This window comes from Vulpes lagopus, chromosome 13 (assembly GCF_018345385.1).
Source record: "Vulpes lagopus strain Blue_001 chromosome 13, ASM1834538v1, whole genome shotgun sequence".
In the NCBI taxonomy this organism is placed as follows: domain Eukaryota; kingdom Metazoa; phylum Chordata; class Mammalia; order Carnivora; family Canidae; genus Vulpes; species Vulpes lagopus.
Window position 1 is genome coordinate 32,789,909 of NC_054836.1, and position 13,397 is coordinate 32,803,305.

The 13,397-nt window shown below is 39.4% G+C and overlaps 1 protein-coding gene across 4 annotated transcripts in view; it reads left to right on the plus strand.

The window, feature by feature from the left end:
• Nucleotides 1-13,397, plus strand: part of HDAC9 (histone deacetylase 9) — a 927,702-nt gene that overhangs the window by 638,975 nt on the left and 275,330 nt on the right. For all 4 annotated transcript variants that reach the window (XR_005983513.1, XR_005983514.1, XM_041727864.1 and 1 more), the window contains one exon: nt 7,552-7,685. Coding sequence is in view for 2 of the 4 variants with exons in the window: in XM_041727864.1 (XP_041583798.1) it covers nt 7,552-7,685 (134 nt within the window). In the remaining 2 variants the exon portion in view is untranslated. The remainder of the gene's footprint in view (nt 1-7,551; nt 7,686-13,397) is intronic.

The window sequence follows — 13,397 nt, forward strand, 5'->3', positions numbered from 1 at the left end:
GAGGCAAAGACACAGTCAGAGGGAGAAGTGGGCTCCTCGTAGTGAGCCTGATGTTGAACTCGATCCTGGGACTGGGATCACACCCTGAGCCAAAGACAGATGCTCAACCACTGAGCCACCCAGGCATCCACATAATAGTTTATTTCATCATATTTTTAAAAATCTTTCTCATCATAGGGTCTAACTAAAATATGAAATACATGAACTCTTGATAATTTAAAAGCAGATTTTATTCATTAGGTATCTTTGGAATCTCTACTGAAGGTAGTGCAATTGATTTATTTTTTCTTTTTCATATTTTTTAGAAAAACACTTCAAATGTCCCACCGAATTATAAGATCTACAGTGTCCATATTGATTACAGATTGGCATAAATTTTGAGAAAAGCACAGTAAGCAGGGAAGAAGCTCTTTCTGCATAACTCTGAAGGAATTGCTAAGCAGAATAGGCAAGCAGTTGGAAAGTTCTGTAGTTTAATGCAAGGCCTGCTCTAAAGTGAAGCTGGAATTACTTGCGAAATTAATTCATGATTTAGAGACTCAGCTCATTTTGTGGTTTTTGTGATAAAATTTGGACCTTTACTGATTTGGATTATTTGTCTAAACATACTTCATAATGACTTAAGATACTGCTAAAATTATAGTATTTTTAAAAATTTGAAGTTTCTTACAATATTACCATCTTCGGGATGCCTGGGTGGCTCCGTGGTTAAGCATTTGCCTTCAGCCCAAGGCATGATCCTGGAGACCGGGATCAAGTCCCACGGTCTCCTTGCTTGGAGCCTGCTTCTCCCTCTGCCTTTGTCTCTGCCTCTCTCTCTGTTTCTCATGAATAAATATATAAAATTAAAAAAATATATATTACCATCTTCATCACTACAAATTTACCAAGCTAGGATCTGAGTTCTGATTAATCCATAGGTTAACCTTTTTTTTTGCATTTATATCCAGACATGCAGGACTAAACAGCTCTTATGTGCTAGGAATTTGCACATAAGAAATTGTATTATTTCTCTATTTGTAAATTTATTTTTATTTATTTATTTATTTTTTATTTATTTATTTTTTATTTATTTTATTTTTTTTAATTACTTTTCATTGGTGTTCAATTTACCAACATACAGAAAAACACCCAGTGCTCATCCCGTCAAGTGTCCACCTCAGTGCCCGTCACCCATTCCCCTCCAACACCCCCCCTCCTCCCCTTCCACCACCCCTAGTTCGTTTCCCCGAGTTAGGAGTCTTTATGTTCTGTCTCCCTTCCTGATATTTCCCAACATTTCTTTTCCCTTCCTTTATATTCCCTTTCACTATTATTCATATTCCCCAAATGAATGAGAACATACACTGTTTGTCCTTCTCCGATTGACTTATTTCACTCAGCATAATACCCTCCAGTTCCATCCAGGTTGAAGCAACTGGTGGGTATTTGTCGTTTCTAATTGCTGAGTAATATTCCATTGTATACATAAACCACATCTTCTTTATCCATTCATCTTTCGATGGACACCGAGGCTCCTTCCACAGTTTGGCTATTGTGGCCATTGCTGCTAGAAACATCGGGGTGCAGGTGTCCCGGCGTTTCATTCCATCTGAATCTTTGGGGTAAATCCCCAACAGTGCAATTGCTGGGTCGTAGGGCAGGTCTATTTTTAACTCTTTGAGGAACCTCCACACAGTTTTCCAGAGTGGCTGCACCAGTTCACATTCCCACCAACAGTGTAAGAGGGTTCCCCTTTCTCCACATCCTCTCCAACATTTGTTATTTCCTGCCTTGTTAATTTTCCCCATTCTCACTGGTGTGAGGTGGTATCTCATTGTGGTTTTGATTTGTATTTCCCTGATGGCAAGTGATGCAGAGCATTTTCTCATGTGCATGTTGGCCATGTCCATGTCTTCCTCTGTGAGATTTCTCTTCATGTCTTTTGCCCATTTCATGATTGGATTGTTTGTTTCTTTGGTGTTGAGTTTAATAAGTTCTTTATAGATTTTGGAAACTAGCCCTTTATCTGATACGTCATTTGCAAATATCCTCTCCCATTCTGTAGGTTGTCTTTTAGTTTTGTTGACTGTATCCTTTGCTGTGCAAAAGCTTCTTATCTTGATGAAGTCCCAATAGTTCATTTTTGCTTTTGTTTCTTTTGCCTTTGTGGATGTATCTTGCAAGAAGTTACTGTGGCCGAGTTCAAAAACGGTGTTGCCTGTGTTCTCCTCTAGGATTTTGATGGAATCTTGTCTCACATTTAGATCTCTCGTCCATTTTGAGTTTATCTTTGTGTATGGTGAAAGAGAGTGGTCCAGTTTCATTCTTCTGCATGTGGATGTCCAATTTTCCCAGCACCATTTATTGAAGAGACTGTCTTTCTTCCAATGAATAGTCTTTCCTCCTTTATCGAATATTAGATGACCATACATTTCAGGGTCCACTTCTGGGTTCTCTATTCTGTTCCATTGATCTATGTGTCTGTTTTTGTGCCAGTACCACACTGTCTTGATGACCACAGCTTTGTAGTACAACCTGAAATCTGGCATTGTGATGCCCCCAGCTATGGTTTTCTTTTTTAAAATTCCCCTGGCTATTCGGGGTCTTTTCTGATTCCACACAAATCTTAAAATAATTTGTTCTAGCTCTCTGAAGAAAGTCCATGGTATTTTGATAGGGATTGCATTAAACGTGTAAATTGCCCTGGGTAACATTGACATTTTTACAATATTAATTCTGCCAATCCATGAGCATGGAATATTTTTCCATCTCTTTGTGTCTTCCTCAATTTCTTTCAGAAGTGTTCTATAGTTTTTAGGGTATAGATCTTTTACCTCTTTGGTTAGGTTTATTCCTAGGTATCTTATGCTTTTGGGTGCAATTGTAAATGGGATTGACTCCTTAATTTCTCTTTCTTCAGTCTCATTGTTAGTGTATAGAAATGCCATTGATTTCTGGGCATTGATTTTGTATCCTGCCACGCTACCAAATTGCTGTATGAGTTCTAGCAATCTTGGGGTGGAGGCTTTTGGGTTTTCTATGTAGAGTATCATGTCATCGGCGAAGAGGGAGAGTTTGACTTCTTCTTTGCCAATTTGAATGCCTTTAATGTCTTTTTGTTGTCTGATTGCTGAGGCGAGGACTTCCAGAACTATGTTGAACAGCAGTGGTGAGAGTGGACATCCCTGTCTTGTTCCTGATCTTAGGGGAAAGGCTCCCAGTGCTTCCCCATTGAGAATGATATTTGCTGTGGGCTTTTCGTAAATGGCTTTTAAGATGTTGAGGAAAGTTCCCTCTATCCCAACACTCTGAAGGGTTTTGATCAGGAATGGATGCTGTATTTTGTCAAATGCTTTCTCTGCATCTAATGAGAGGATCATATGGTTCTTGGTTTTTCTCTTGCTGATATGATGAATCACATTGATGGTTTTACGAGTGTTGAACCAGCCTTGTGTCCCAGGGATAAATCCTACTTGGTCATGGTGAATAATTTTCTTAATGTGTTGTTGGATCCTATTGGAGAGTATCTTGTTGAGAATTTTTGCATCCATGTTCATCAGGGATATTGGTCTGTAATTCTCCTTTTTGGTGGGGTCTTTGTCTGGTTTCGGAATTAAGGTGATGCTGGCCTCATAGAACGAATTTGGAAGTACTCCATCTCTTTCTATCTTTCCAAACAGCTTTAGTAGAATAGGTATGATTTCTTCTTTAAACGTTTGATAGAATTCCCCTGGGAAGCCATCTGGCCCTGGACTCTTGTGTCTTGGGAGGTTTTTGATGACTGCTTCAATTTCCTCCCTGGTTATTGGCCTGTTCAGGTTTTCTATTTCTTCCTGCTTCAGTTTTGGTAGTTTGTGGCTTTCCAGGAATGCGTCCATTTCTTCTAGATTTCCTAATTTATTGGCGTACAGCTGTTCATAATATGTTTTTAAAATCGTTTGTATTTCCTTGGTGTTGGTAGTGATCTCTCCTTTCTCATTCATGATTTTATTAATTTGAGTCTTCTCTCTCTTCTTTTTAATAAGGTTGCCTAATGGTTTATCTATCTTATTAATTCTTTCAAAGAACCAACTCCTGGTTCTCTTGATCTGTTCCACAGTTCTTTTGGTCTAGATATCATTGAGTTCTGCTCGAATTTTAATTAACTGTCTTCTTCTGCTGGGGGTGGGGTCTATTTGTTGCTTTTTCTCTAGTTCCTTTATGTGTAAGGTGAGCTTTTGAATTTGAGATCTTTCCAGTTTTTGAATGGATGCTTGTATTGCGATGTATTTCCCCCTCAGGACTGCTTTTGCCGCATCCCAAAGATTTTGAACGGTTGTATCTTCATTCTCATTAGTTTCCATGAATCTTTTTAATTCTTCCTTAATTTCCTGGTTGACCTTTTCATCTTTTAGCAGGATGGTCCTTAACCTCCACGTGTTTGTGGTCCTTCCAAACTTCTTGTTGTGATTAAGTTCTAATTTCAAGGCATTATGGTCTGAGAATATACAGGGGACTATCCCGATCTTTTGGTATCGGTTCAGACCCGATTTGTGACCCAGTATGTGGTCTATTCTGGAGAAAGTTCCATGTGCACTTGAGAAGAATGTGTATTCAGTTGAGTTTGGATGTAAAGTTCTGTAGATATCTGTGAAATCCATCTGGTCCAGTGTATCATTTAAAGCTCTCGTTTCTTTGGATATGTTGTGCTTAGAAGACCTATCTAGTATAGAGAGAGCTAGACTGAAGTCACCAAGTATAAGTGTATTATTATCAAAGTATTTCTTCAGTTTGGTTATTAATTGGTTTAAATATTTGGCAGCCCCCACATTCGGGGCATATATATTGAGGATTGTTAAGTCCTCTTGTTGGATAGATCCTTTGAGCATGAGATAGTGTCCCTCTTCATCTCTCACTATAGTCTTCAGGGTAAATTTTAATTTATCTGATATAAGGATGGCAACCCCTGCTTTCTTTTGAGGACCATTTGAATGGTAAATGGTTCTCCAACCTTTTATTTTCAGGTTGTAGGTGTCCTTCTGTCTAAAATGAGTCTCTTGTAGACAGCAAATAGATGGGTCCTGCTTTTTTATCCAGTCTGAAACCCTGCGCCTTTTGATGGGGTCATTAAGCCCGTTCACGTTCAGAGTTACTATTGACAGATATGAGTTTAGTGTCATCATATCTATTCAGTCCTTGTTTTTGTGGATTGTTCCACTGAACTTCTTCTTAAAGGGGAATTTTAAGAGTCCCCCTTAAAATTTCTTGCAGAGCTGGTTTGGAGATCACATATTCTTTCAGTTCCTGCCTGTCTTGGAAGCTCTTTATCTCTCCTTCCATTTTGAATGAAAGCCTTGCTGGATAGAGTATTCTTGGTTGCATGTTCTTTTCATTTAGGACCCTGAATATATCCTGCCAGCCCTTTCTGGCCTGCCAGGACTCTGTGGAGAGGTCTGCTGTTACCCTAATATTCCTCCCCATAAAAGTCAGGGACTTTTTTTCTCTTGCTGCTTTAAGGATCTTCTCCTTATCTTTGGAATTTGCAAGCTTCACTATTAAATGTCGAGGTGTTGAACGGTTTTTGTTGATTTTAGGGGGGGAATCTCTCTATTTCCTGGATCTGAATGCCTGTTTCCCTTCCCAGATTAGGAAAGTTTTCAGCTAGGATTTGTTCAAATACATATTCTGGCCCTCTGTCCCTTTCGGTGCCCTCAGGAACCCCAATTAAACGTAGGTTTTTCTTCCTCAGGCTGTCATTTATTTCCCTTAATCTATCCTCATGATCTTTTAATTGCTTGTCTCTTTTTTCCTCAGTTTCCCTCTTTGCCATCAACTTGTCTTCTATGTCACTCACTCGTTCTTCCACCTCGTTAAGCCTCGTCGTTAAGACTTCTAGTTTGGACTGCATCTCATTTAATTGATTTTTAATTTCTGCCTGATTGGATCTAAATTCTGCAGTCATCAAATCTCTTGAGTCCTTTATGGTTTTTTCTAGAGCCACCAGTAGCTGTAAAATAGTGCTTCTGAATTGGCTTTCTGACATTGAATTGTAATCCATATTTTGTAACTCTGTGGGAGAGGGGGCTGTTTCTGATTCTTTTTTTTGAGGTGAGGTTTTCCTTCTAGTCATTTTGCTCAGTGCAGAGTGGCCAAAAACAAGTTGTATTGGGAAAAGGAGAAAAAGAGAGAGAAGGAAAGAAAAGAGAAAAAGAAAAAAGAGAAAGAAGAAAAAAGGGGGGAAAAAGAGAAGAAAAAGAAAGAAAAAGAAAGAAAGGAGAAAAAAGAAAAAAAAAGGGTGGGGTGGGGTGGGGGAAGCAATCAGAAATCAAGAAGAAAGAAAGAAATAAAAAGCACAAAACAAAACAAAAAAAAACAAAAAAAAACAAAAACAAAAACAAAAAAACAACAAAAAAAACCACGGGGGAGTATCTTCCGATTCTGTGTAGTTTAAGTCCCTTGACTTCCCTTGGAACTGGTCCGTCTCGCTGGTCTTCTGGGGGAGGGGCCTGCTGTGCTGATTCTCAGGTGTTGGCACTTGGGGGAGCTGCTCTGCCCCTGCCTGGTGCAGGGCTCAGTGGGGGTTGTTGACCCCGTGAGGCCCCGGGAGGAAGCCACAGTGGCGGGGGCAGCTCTGGGACCCTGGAGTCAGCCCCCGCAGTAGCTCCGGGGCTCTCCGTCTGCAGGGCCTGGGGGCTCCCGGGCGGGGCCGCTGATCTGCTCAGTTCCAGGCAGGAGCGTCCTTGCTGTCCTGGGCCCTCCCGGCCTCTGCCTGTCCCGGGGGAGGCCGGATCCTGGGCTGTGTCCCGGCGCCCTGTGCTCCGGGGCCTGCGCTGTTGGATTCGCTCCCGCCCCGCAGCCCCCTCCGCGGAGCCGCCGCCTTAGCCCCTCCGAGCTGTTCCCGGAGCCGCGCCGCCCCCTCCGCGGAGCTTCTTCCTCCGCCCGAGCCGCCGCCGCTGAGCTGTTCCCGGAGCCGCGCAGCCCCCTCCGCGGAGCCGCCGCCCGAGCCCCTCCGAGCAGCTCCGGGTCCCGCCGAGCGCTGCAGCCCTTAGGGAGCTCGGCGCACTCTCCCGGGGCGCAGGTGCCTGTTACTGTCCCAGGGAGCCCGAGGGCATCCCCGCCTTTCTGGGGATCCTGCTCCAATTCCCCGGGAGGCCTTTCCCCCGGGAAGGTTGGTGCAGCTCCTGCCCCTCCGGGACGGGGCTCTCCTGTCCTGGGGACACTCTCCCCGGCCTCAGCCCGGCTCCTCGCAGGGCCCCTCCCCCTCGGAGGCCTTTTGTGTCTTTATTTCTTTTTCCCCGTCTTCCTACCTTGATAGAAGCGCGAACTCTTCTCAGTGTAGCGTTCCAGCTGGTCTCTCTTTAAATCTCAGGCCGAATTCGTAGATTTTCAGGATGATTGGATGGTTTTCTGGGTAATTTGTTGAGGACAGGTGACTTGGAGACCCTGCTCTTCCGTCATCTTGCCCCTCCCCCTGTAAATTTATTTTTAAAAGAATATCTTTTTTTTTTGGAGTAATTATATTGTCATGTAACTTGTATCATTACTTTGTATCATTACTCAGTCTTGTGCTGTGTTTTCTTTGTCCCGAAGGAATTGCCTATGACCCTCTGATGCTGAAACACCAGTGCATTTGTGGCAATTCCACCACCCACCCTGAGCATGCTGGACGAATACAGAGCATCTGGTCACGGCTGCAAGAAACTGGGCTGCTAAATAAATGTGAGGTAATCCTAAATTGGCTACACTCTTTTATTTATTTAAATAAATCATATAAAGAGGCTAGTATTCATTTGGGTAGTAGTGGAAAAATATTTATGGTGGAACACAAACATCATGATTCATGAACTATCATTGATACTAGTAGCATAGCATTTATGTCCTGACTCTCGGCTGTGCACACAGTAGGGAGTCAGTCCATGTTGATTGACTGGGCAGCTGCATGATGTATGTGTGTTATTATTGCAACACTTTTAAGTATACATGGTAACATTACTGTTTCCAAATAGGTATCATTTATTAAGTTAATATTCTGGGAAACTCTACAAACCGCTATGTGCGAAGTAGTTGTTATTATAAGCTATATAGTGAGCTCAGATGTATGCCAAATTTATCTATGGAAATGACGAGATTTAACGATTATACTCTTACCAAGAAAAGTCACTTCTTTTTATTGAAGTGGCTCATGTTCTTACATCTTTATGGTAGAGGTTTGAGTAATTTTATTTTATTGGTACTTCTTTAGACTCATTTCTGCAGATTCCTCTGGAGTCCCATTTTTCATTTAGAAAAATCTATTTCTTTAGCTTTCAAAGTAAAAATGATATCAATTCAAAAAGACTCCTATTGTCATATTTGCAAATTATGTAACAATCAGCAGCTATTTGACTTAGTTGCTATAAATGTCCATTGTTGCCTAAGATGCAATAACACCCTATATTTGAGTCTAAGACATTTTAAAAAACAGCCCCCATTTTTTTTCCACATTACTTTAACATTTATTGATCATTGAACATACCTGAATCTGTCTTTATTATGTTCCACACATATTCTAGGAACTAGAATTACAGAATTTCACAAGACAAAGTCCTTGTTATTACAGACTGACAATTTAACATGTTGCTCTTTGGTTTTGTTGTCACTCTTTGCAGATCAGTGAAGGAAATCCAATCTAGTTCTCAGTAGTTTGGGAAGAAAAAAGTGGATAATATTTAGACTATAGTTATATCCTGAGGAAACAGACATTGAGACTACATTGAATTCACTCTACTTTGATAAAAATTAAAAAGTTATCTTTTGCTATGACTTTTAATTAATTTTTGGCAACCCAAAATGTAGTCCAGAATATTCCTTTTGAAAGCCAATTTAGCTTAAAACACACCTGCAAAATAATTTAATTGATATAGGAATGTCAAAGCAGACAATATTTCTTAGAGTCATGTGCACTTGCCTGTATTTGATGGCCTGAGTTACATCAGTCTGATGCTGCTTCTTTGCAAAGCAGTAAAAATAACTGACTTTTGAATATACAAGTTATTCGTTCACTGCATTCATTTATAAGGATTATTATTTTCTTTATGGATTTTCTCTCTTGAAGATGAATAAAATATCTCATCTTACAGGATTATTTTCTTTACATCAAGACATAGATGTTTATGGTCATTCAGCAGGTTGAGATTGTGAATGAATACACCAAAGTAGTGTGTACAAATTTAGTTTCACAAGTTTTATTATATGTTTGCAATAGAATTATCAAATGTTTTTTGTATTTAAGGATATACTTTTGATTAAATGTATTCTTTACCTAGAAGCCCTAAATGAAGGAATTTGAGCTAGATTTATTTCTCTGATTCTTTGAGTGAAATATTATTCCTCTTTTTCCAATAGCATCCATATTTTTTTTAATTTTTATTTATTTATGATAGTCACAGAGAGAGAGAGAGAGGCAGAGACAGGCAGAGGGAGAAGCAGGCTCCATGCACCGGGAGCCTGACGTGGGATTCGATCCCGGGTCTCCAGGATCGCGCCCTGGGCCAAAGGCAGGCGCCAAACTGCTGCGCCACCCAGGGATCCCCAGCATCCATATTATATAGCAGAGGCTTTTTCATACTTTCTGATAAATTATAGCATTATCTTTAAGGTTTTTATGTTTTTGATAATGAAGTTTGGAGGCTGCCTCTGTCGTCTACACAATCCCATATGGAGTAATGAAAGTAAACCAGGGGACTTTTCTGTGGTGAACCGGTCTTAATAGACATTGATTTGTGTGAATATTCCTCTTTCACTTTTGCATCAACTATAGATGTTTTCCACCGTGGCATTCTTTCTGTGCTTCTCTGTCTAAGGCATTGCCATTTACATTTTTCTCACTTTCAGGTCTTTATTATATCCTGAAGTCTTACTTCAGCCACTCCAAATTAGCAGTTGCTGACCACAGTCTTCAAATGCATTGTTAGATTATGGTATTCCTTAAATCCATTACTGGAAGGAACCCTGGTTAGGAAAGGAGCAAAGTGCAGAAATAGATGGACTGTAATATAGCTCATACTAGTCTTAACATTTAAAAAGCTGTTAGCCCTTTCTGATCAGTTTTCTTTTTCAGTTCCTCATACATCACATTATTTTAGTCCTATATTGTTTGAAAGCCTAAAATTCAATTTATGCAACAGCTCTGACTGATGTGATACAAGACCAAGGGTGAAATGTCAAGTACAGTGAGGCTGATAGAATGACTGAGTCTAGCACCAAGCCAGTCAGCTAAATAAGTGTCTCTTTGATAAACAGTCACACAATTACAAATAATTCACTCAAAAGCCCAGATCAGCAGATTTGCTCTTAATGAAGGCCAAGCACAAAAATATGATCCATAACTTCACAATAATATAAACAGACTATGTTTAGGTCTTTTTGCTAACATAGTTTGAAGACAGCTCACCAATTGTTTGACTTCTTAAGTGATGAAATTGTTTCCCATATATATTTATTTGCTCCTATATTATCAGGTTATCTATGACTTTATGCTGACATAATCATAAAATGGAATTTCTAAAACTATTAAACAATTTAAGCTACCTAGGAATTTGACGTTTCTTTGTATGTAAATGATTTTAAGTATATTCAAAATAGAATTTTAAAAATGATCCTTAACCAAACAAATATTACCCTTTCCCAGAGACTTTGAGGTTTTTTATAAAATAAAACATAGTAACAAAAGAGATAAAACAGAACCACAAGAAACATAACTTACTTTTTCTCCCTGATTATTTCTCTTGGAAGATTTGGGGAGAAAATAAAAAGGGAATATACAGAGATTATTTCAAACCAGTTAGCCCACTCAGAAATAGTAGAATCTACTTCCTTAGCCAGTACTCTCCCTAATAAATACAGCTAAAACAAAAGATACATGTTCATTGTGGATTTTCTTTTAAAGTTTTTGATTTGACAAGTTAAATCTAATGTACACATTTATTAATATATTATTAAACCATCTTGATACTAACCTGCTCAAGCCAATTTTTTTTAAAGTTTTGATGATATGGAAGAGAAAAGCCACAGAAACATATAAATCAAACCTTTTAGCAATTCACCAAAGCTATTACAATCAGTTGTCAAAAAATCAGGAGAAAAGTATACTATATGTGGGCAGCCCCGGTGGCCCAGTGGTTTAGAGCCCCCTCAGCCCAGGGTGTGATCCTGGAGACCCGAGATCGAGTCTCATGTCAGGCTCCCTGCATGGAACCTGCTTCTCCCTCTGCCTCTGTCTCTGCCTCTCTCTCTCTCTCTCTCTGTGTGTCTGTCATGAATAAATAAATAAAATATTTTTTTAAAAAGTATACTATATGTGGCAAGTGGTCAGGTACATGGTGGGTACATTACTGGTTAAAGAGGCAAGAAGTTTCCTATATAGGCTAACAGGTTTCCTGGTTAGTGTTTATGAACCTTCTAAAGAAATCAGGGCCAGTGACAGTATCTTCCAATTGAACTTAACTTATTCACTCCAGGTGATAAAAATTCTGTTTCAACTTGGGTATGAATGAATATTTTCCAGCATGGCTGAAGGACTTAAGGAGAATGAGACATTTCTTTCTAATTTGTGTAGGTAAGACTATTGGGAAATCAAAGTTTAGCTCTGTTTGTTCTGATTATGTCTAGAGCATGTATTCCTGAGAGGATAAAATCTGTGTCCAGGACTCCGGGGATATGAGTACCAGCCCTCATATCTAGGTTATCACTCTTTCCTAAGCAGTATAGACAAATTCCTGTGCTGGTTGTGAGCAGTAAGAACTTAGCTCAATTGTCTCAAAGGAGAGAGGATTTATTAGATTTCATAGAAAAGAATATAATCTAATTAGAATATAAGACCTAGAAGCTGGGTCAGTTTTTTTCCTCCCAAACATCCAGAAAGTTGATTTGCCATGTTTGAACACTATCTTCCTGCCAGGTTTGTGTAATCACCCATAGTTAGTGATAGCCTGTGCTTTCAGAGAAGGAATCAACAGAGTTCTGGGGACATAACGCTGGCCAGCAAGCAGAAACCTGTGGTTGGGTAAGTGGTATTCATTTATCGGCTACAGTGGTGTTCAAATGTTAGCATATATCAGAATCATTAGGAATACTAAGACACATTGCTGGGCCCCAACCTCAGAATTTCAGATTCAACAGTGGTAGAGTCCTTTTGGAGTGAGGTCTAAGAATTTGTGTTGCTAACATGTATCTGAGTAATCCTGTTGTTGCTGATCTCGCCACCACACTTTAAGAACAGGGATACATCCATTCAACAGTAACTCAAAATTTTGAGTTTTGATATACTCCAAGTTAGGAGGTGGAAATAAAATACTTAAGAAGATACATACCCTGCCTACAAGGAGGTTTCTACACCTGGTGAGATCAGCAGATATTAATCAAATGATCACATAAAGAAATATATAATTACAAAATCCCGAGAGGTTTTGAGTCTCTAGTTTATGTTGCAGTGATTTTTAAAGACTTACTGATTTAGTGTGGGGAAGAAATAAATGAGAATGACTGTGGTCTGCTGCCTCCATAGTCTTGACAGCATCAGAAGGGCCATCTGAACAAGAGATAGAAGTAAAAATACTTACCTGAGTTCAAGAAGGAAAAAAAAAAAAAAGGAAGGAAGTATCCCAGACCTGATGTTGAAGAGCTTGCCCTCCTTCTGTCTTTATTCACATTCATTTTCAGATTACTGTTTCAGTGGCAAAAAAGGGAAGGAGTCTCAATCTTTCTAGCATTCAGAGAAAAGTCAGCTTCTCTCCCTTCCCAAAAGAATAGTCAATTTTGCAATTAAACACTGATATGATAGAAAAGATGGCAATTTGAAAACATTTAAAGGCCTCTTTTGTCTCAGAATAATAGACTGATCCACAAATCAAACTTACAAATTGTGTCAGTTCATTTAACAGTGTAGAAAAATTAATCAAAATGGATTCTTTCATGGGTTATTGCTCAACATTAGATTTGACCTTAGTCCTGCCATTAATTATCTGTATACTGTTGTCAAATCATTTAACCTTACTGATCTTTGGTTTCCCATGTGTAAGATGAGGCTCTTAGGCGGATATTTGCTAGGATCTTTTCCAGCTCTGATATCATATGAAATTAGATGGCTAAGGAGTTCATTTGGAATGTAACACTTTCTTCGGTTAAGAGTAGATGAAATTTTTAGGATGTTTAGTAAACATACTGCTTTTTATTTTGTGAGCTATAGTGTAAATTGCTTGTGCTTAGTAGTCTTGATTAGCAGCCAGAGAAAACATTAGTCTTCATTATATTAGATTACAGTGGTTACGTGGGTTAACTTCTTTTGGCATGACGTGGCACTGTTTTTTAAAAGTTGAGGTGGTTAGTAGTCCTTCGTGCCAGTACTATTTAATTTTTTCCCCTATTGAATCATTCATATTTAGTGATTCTGTTGGGAG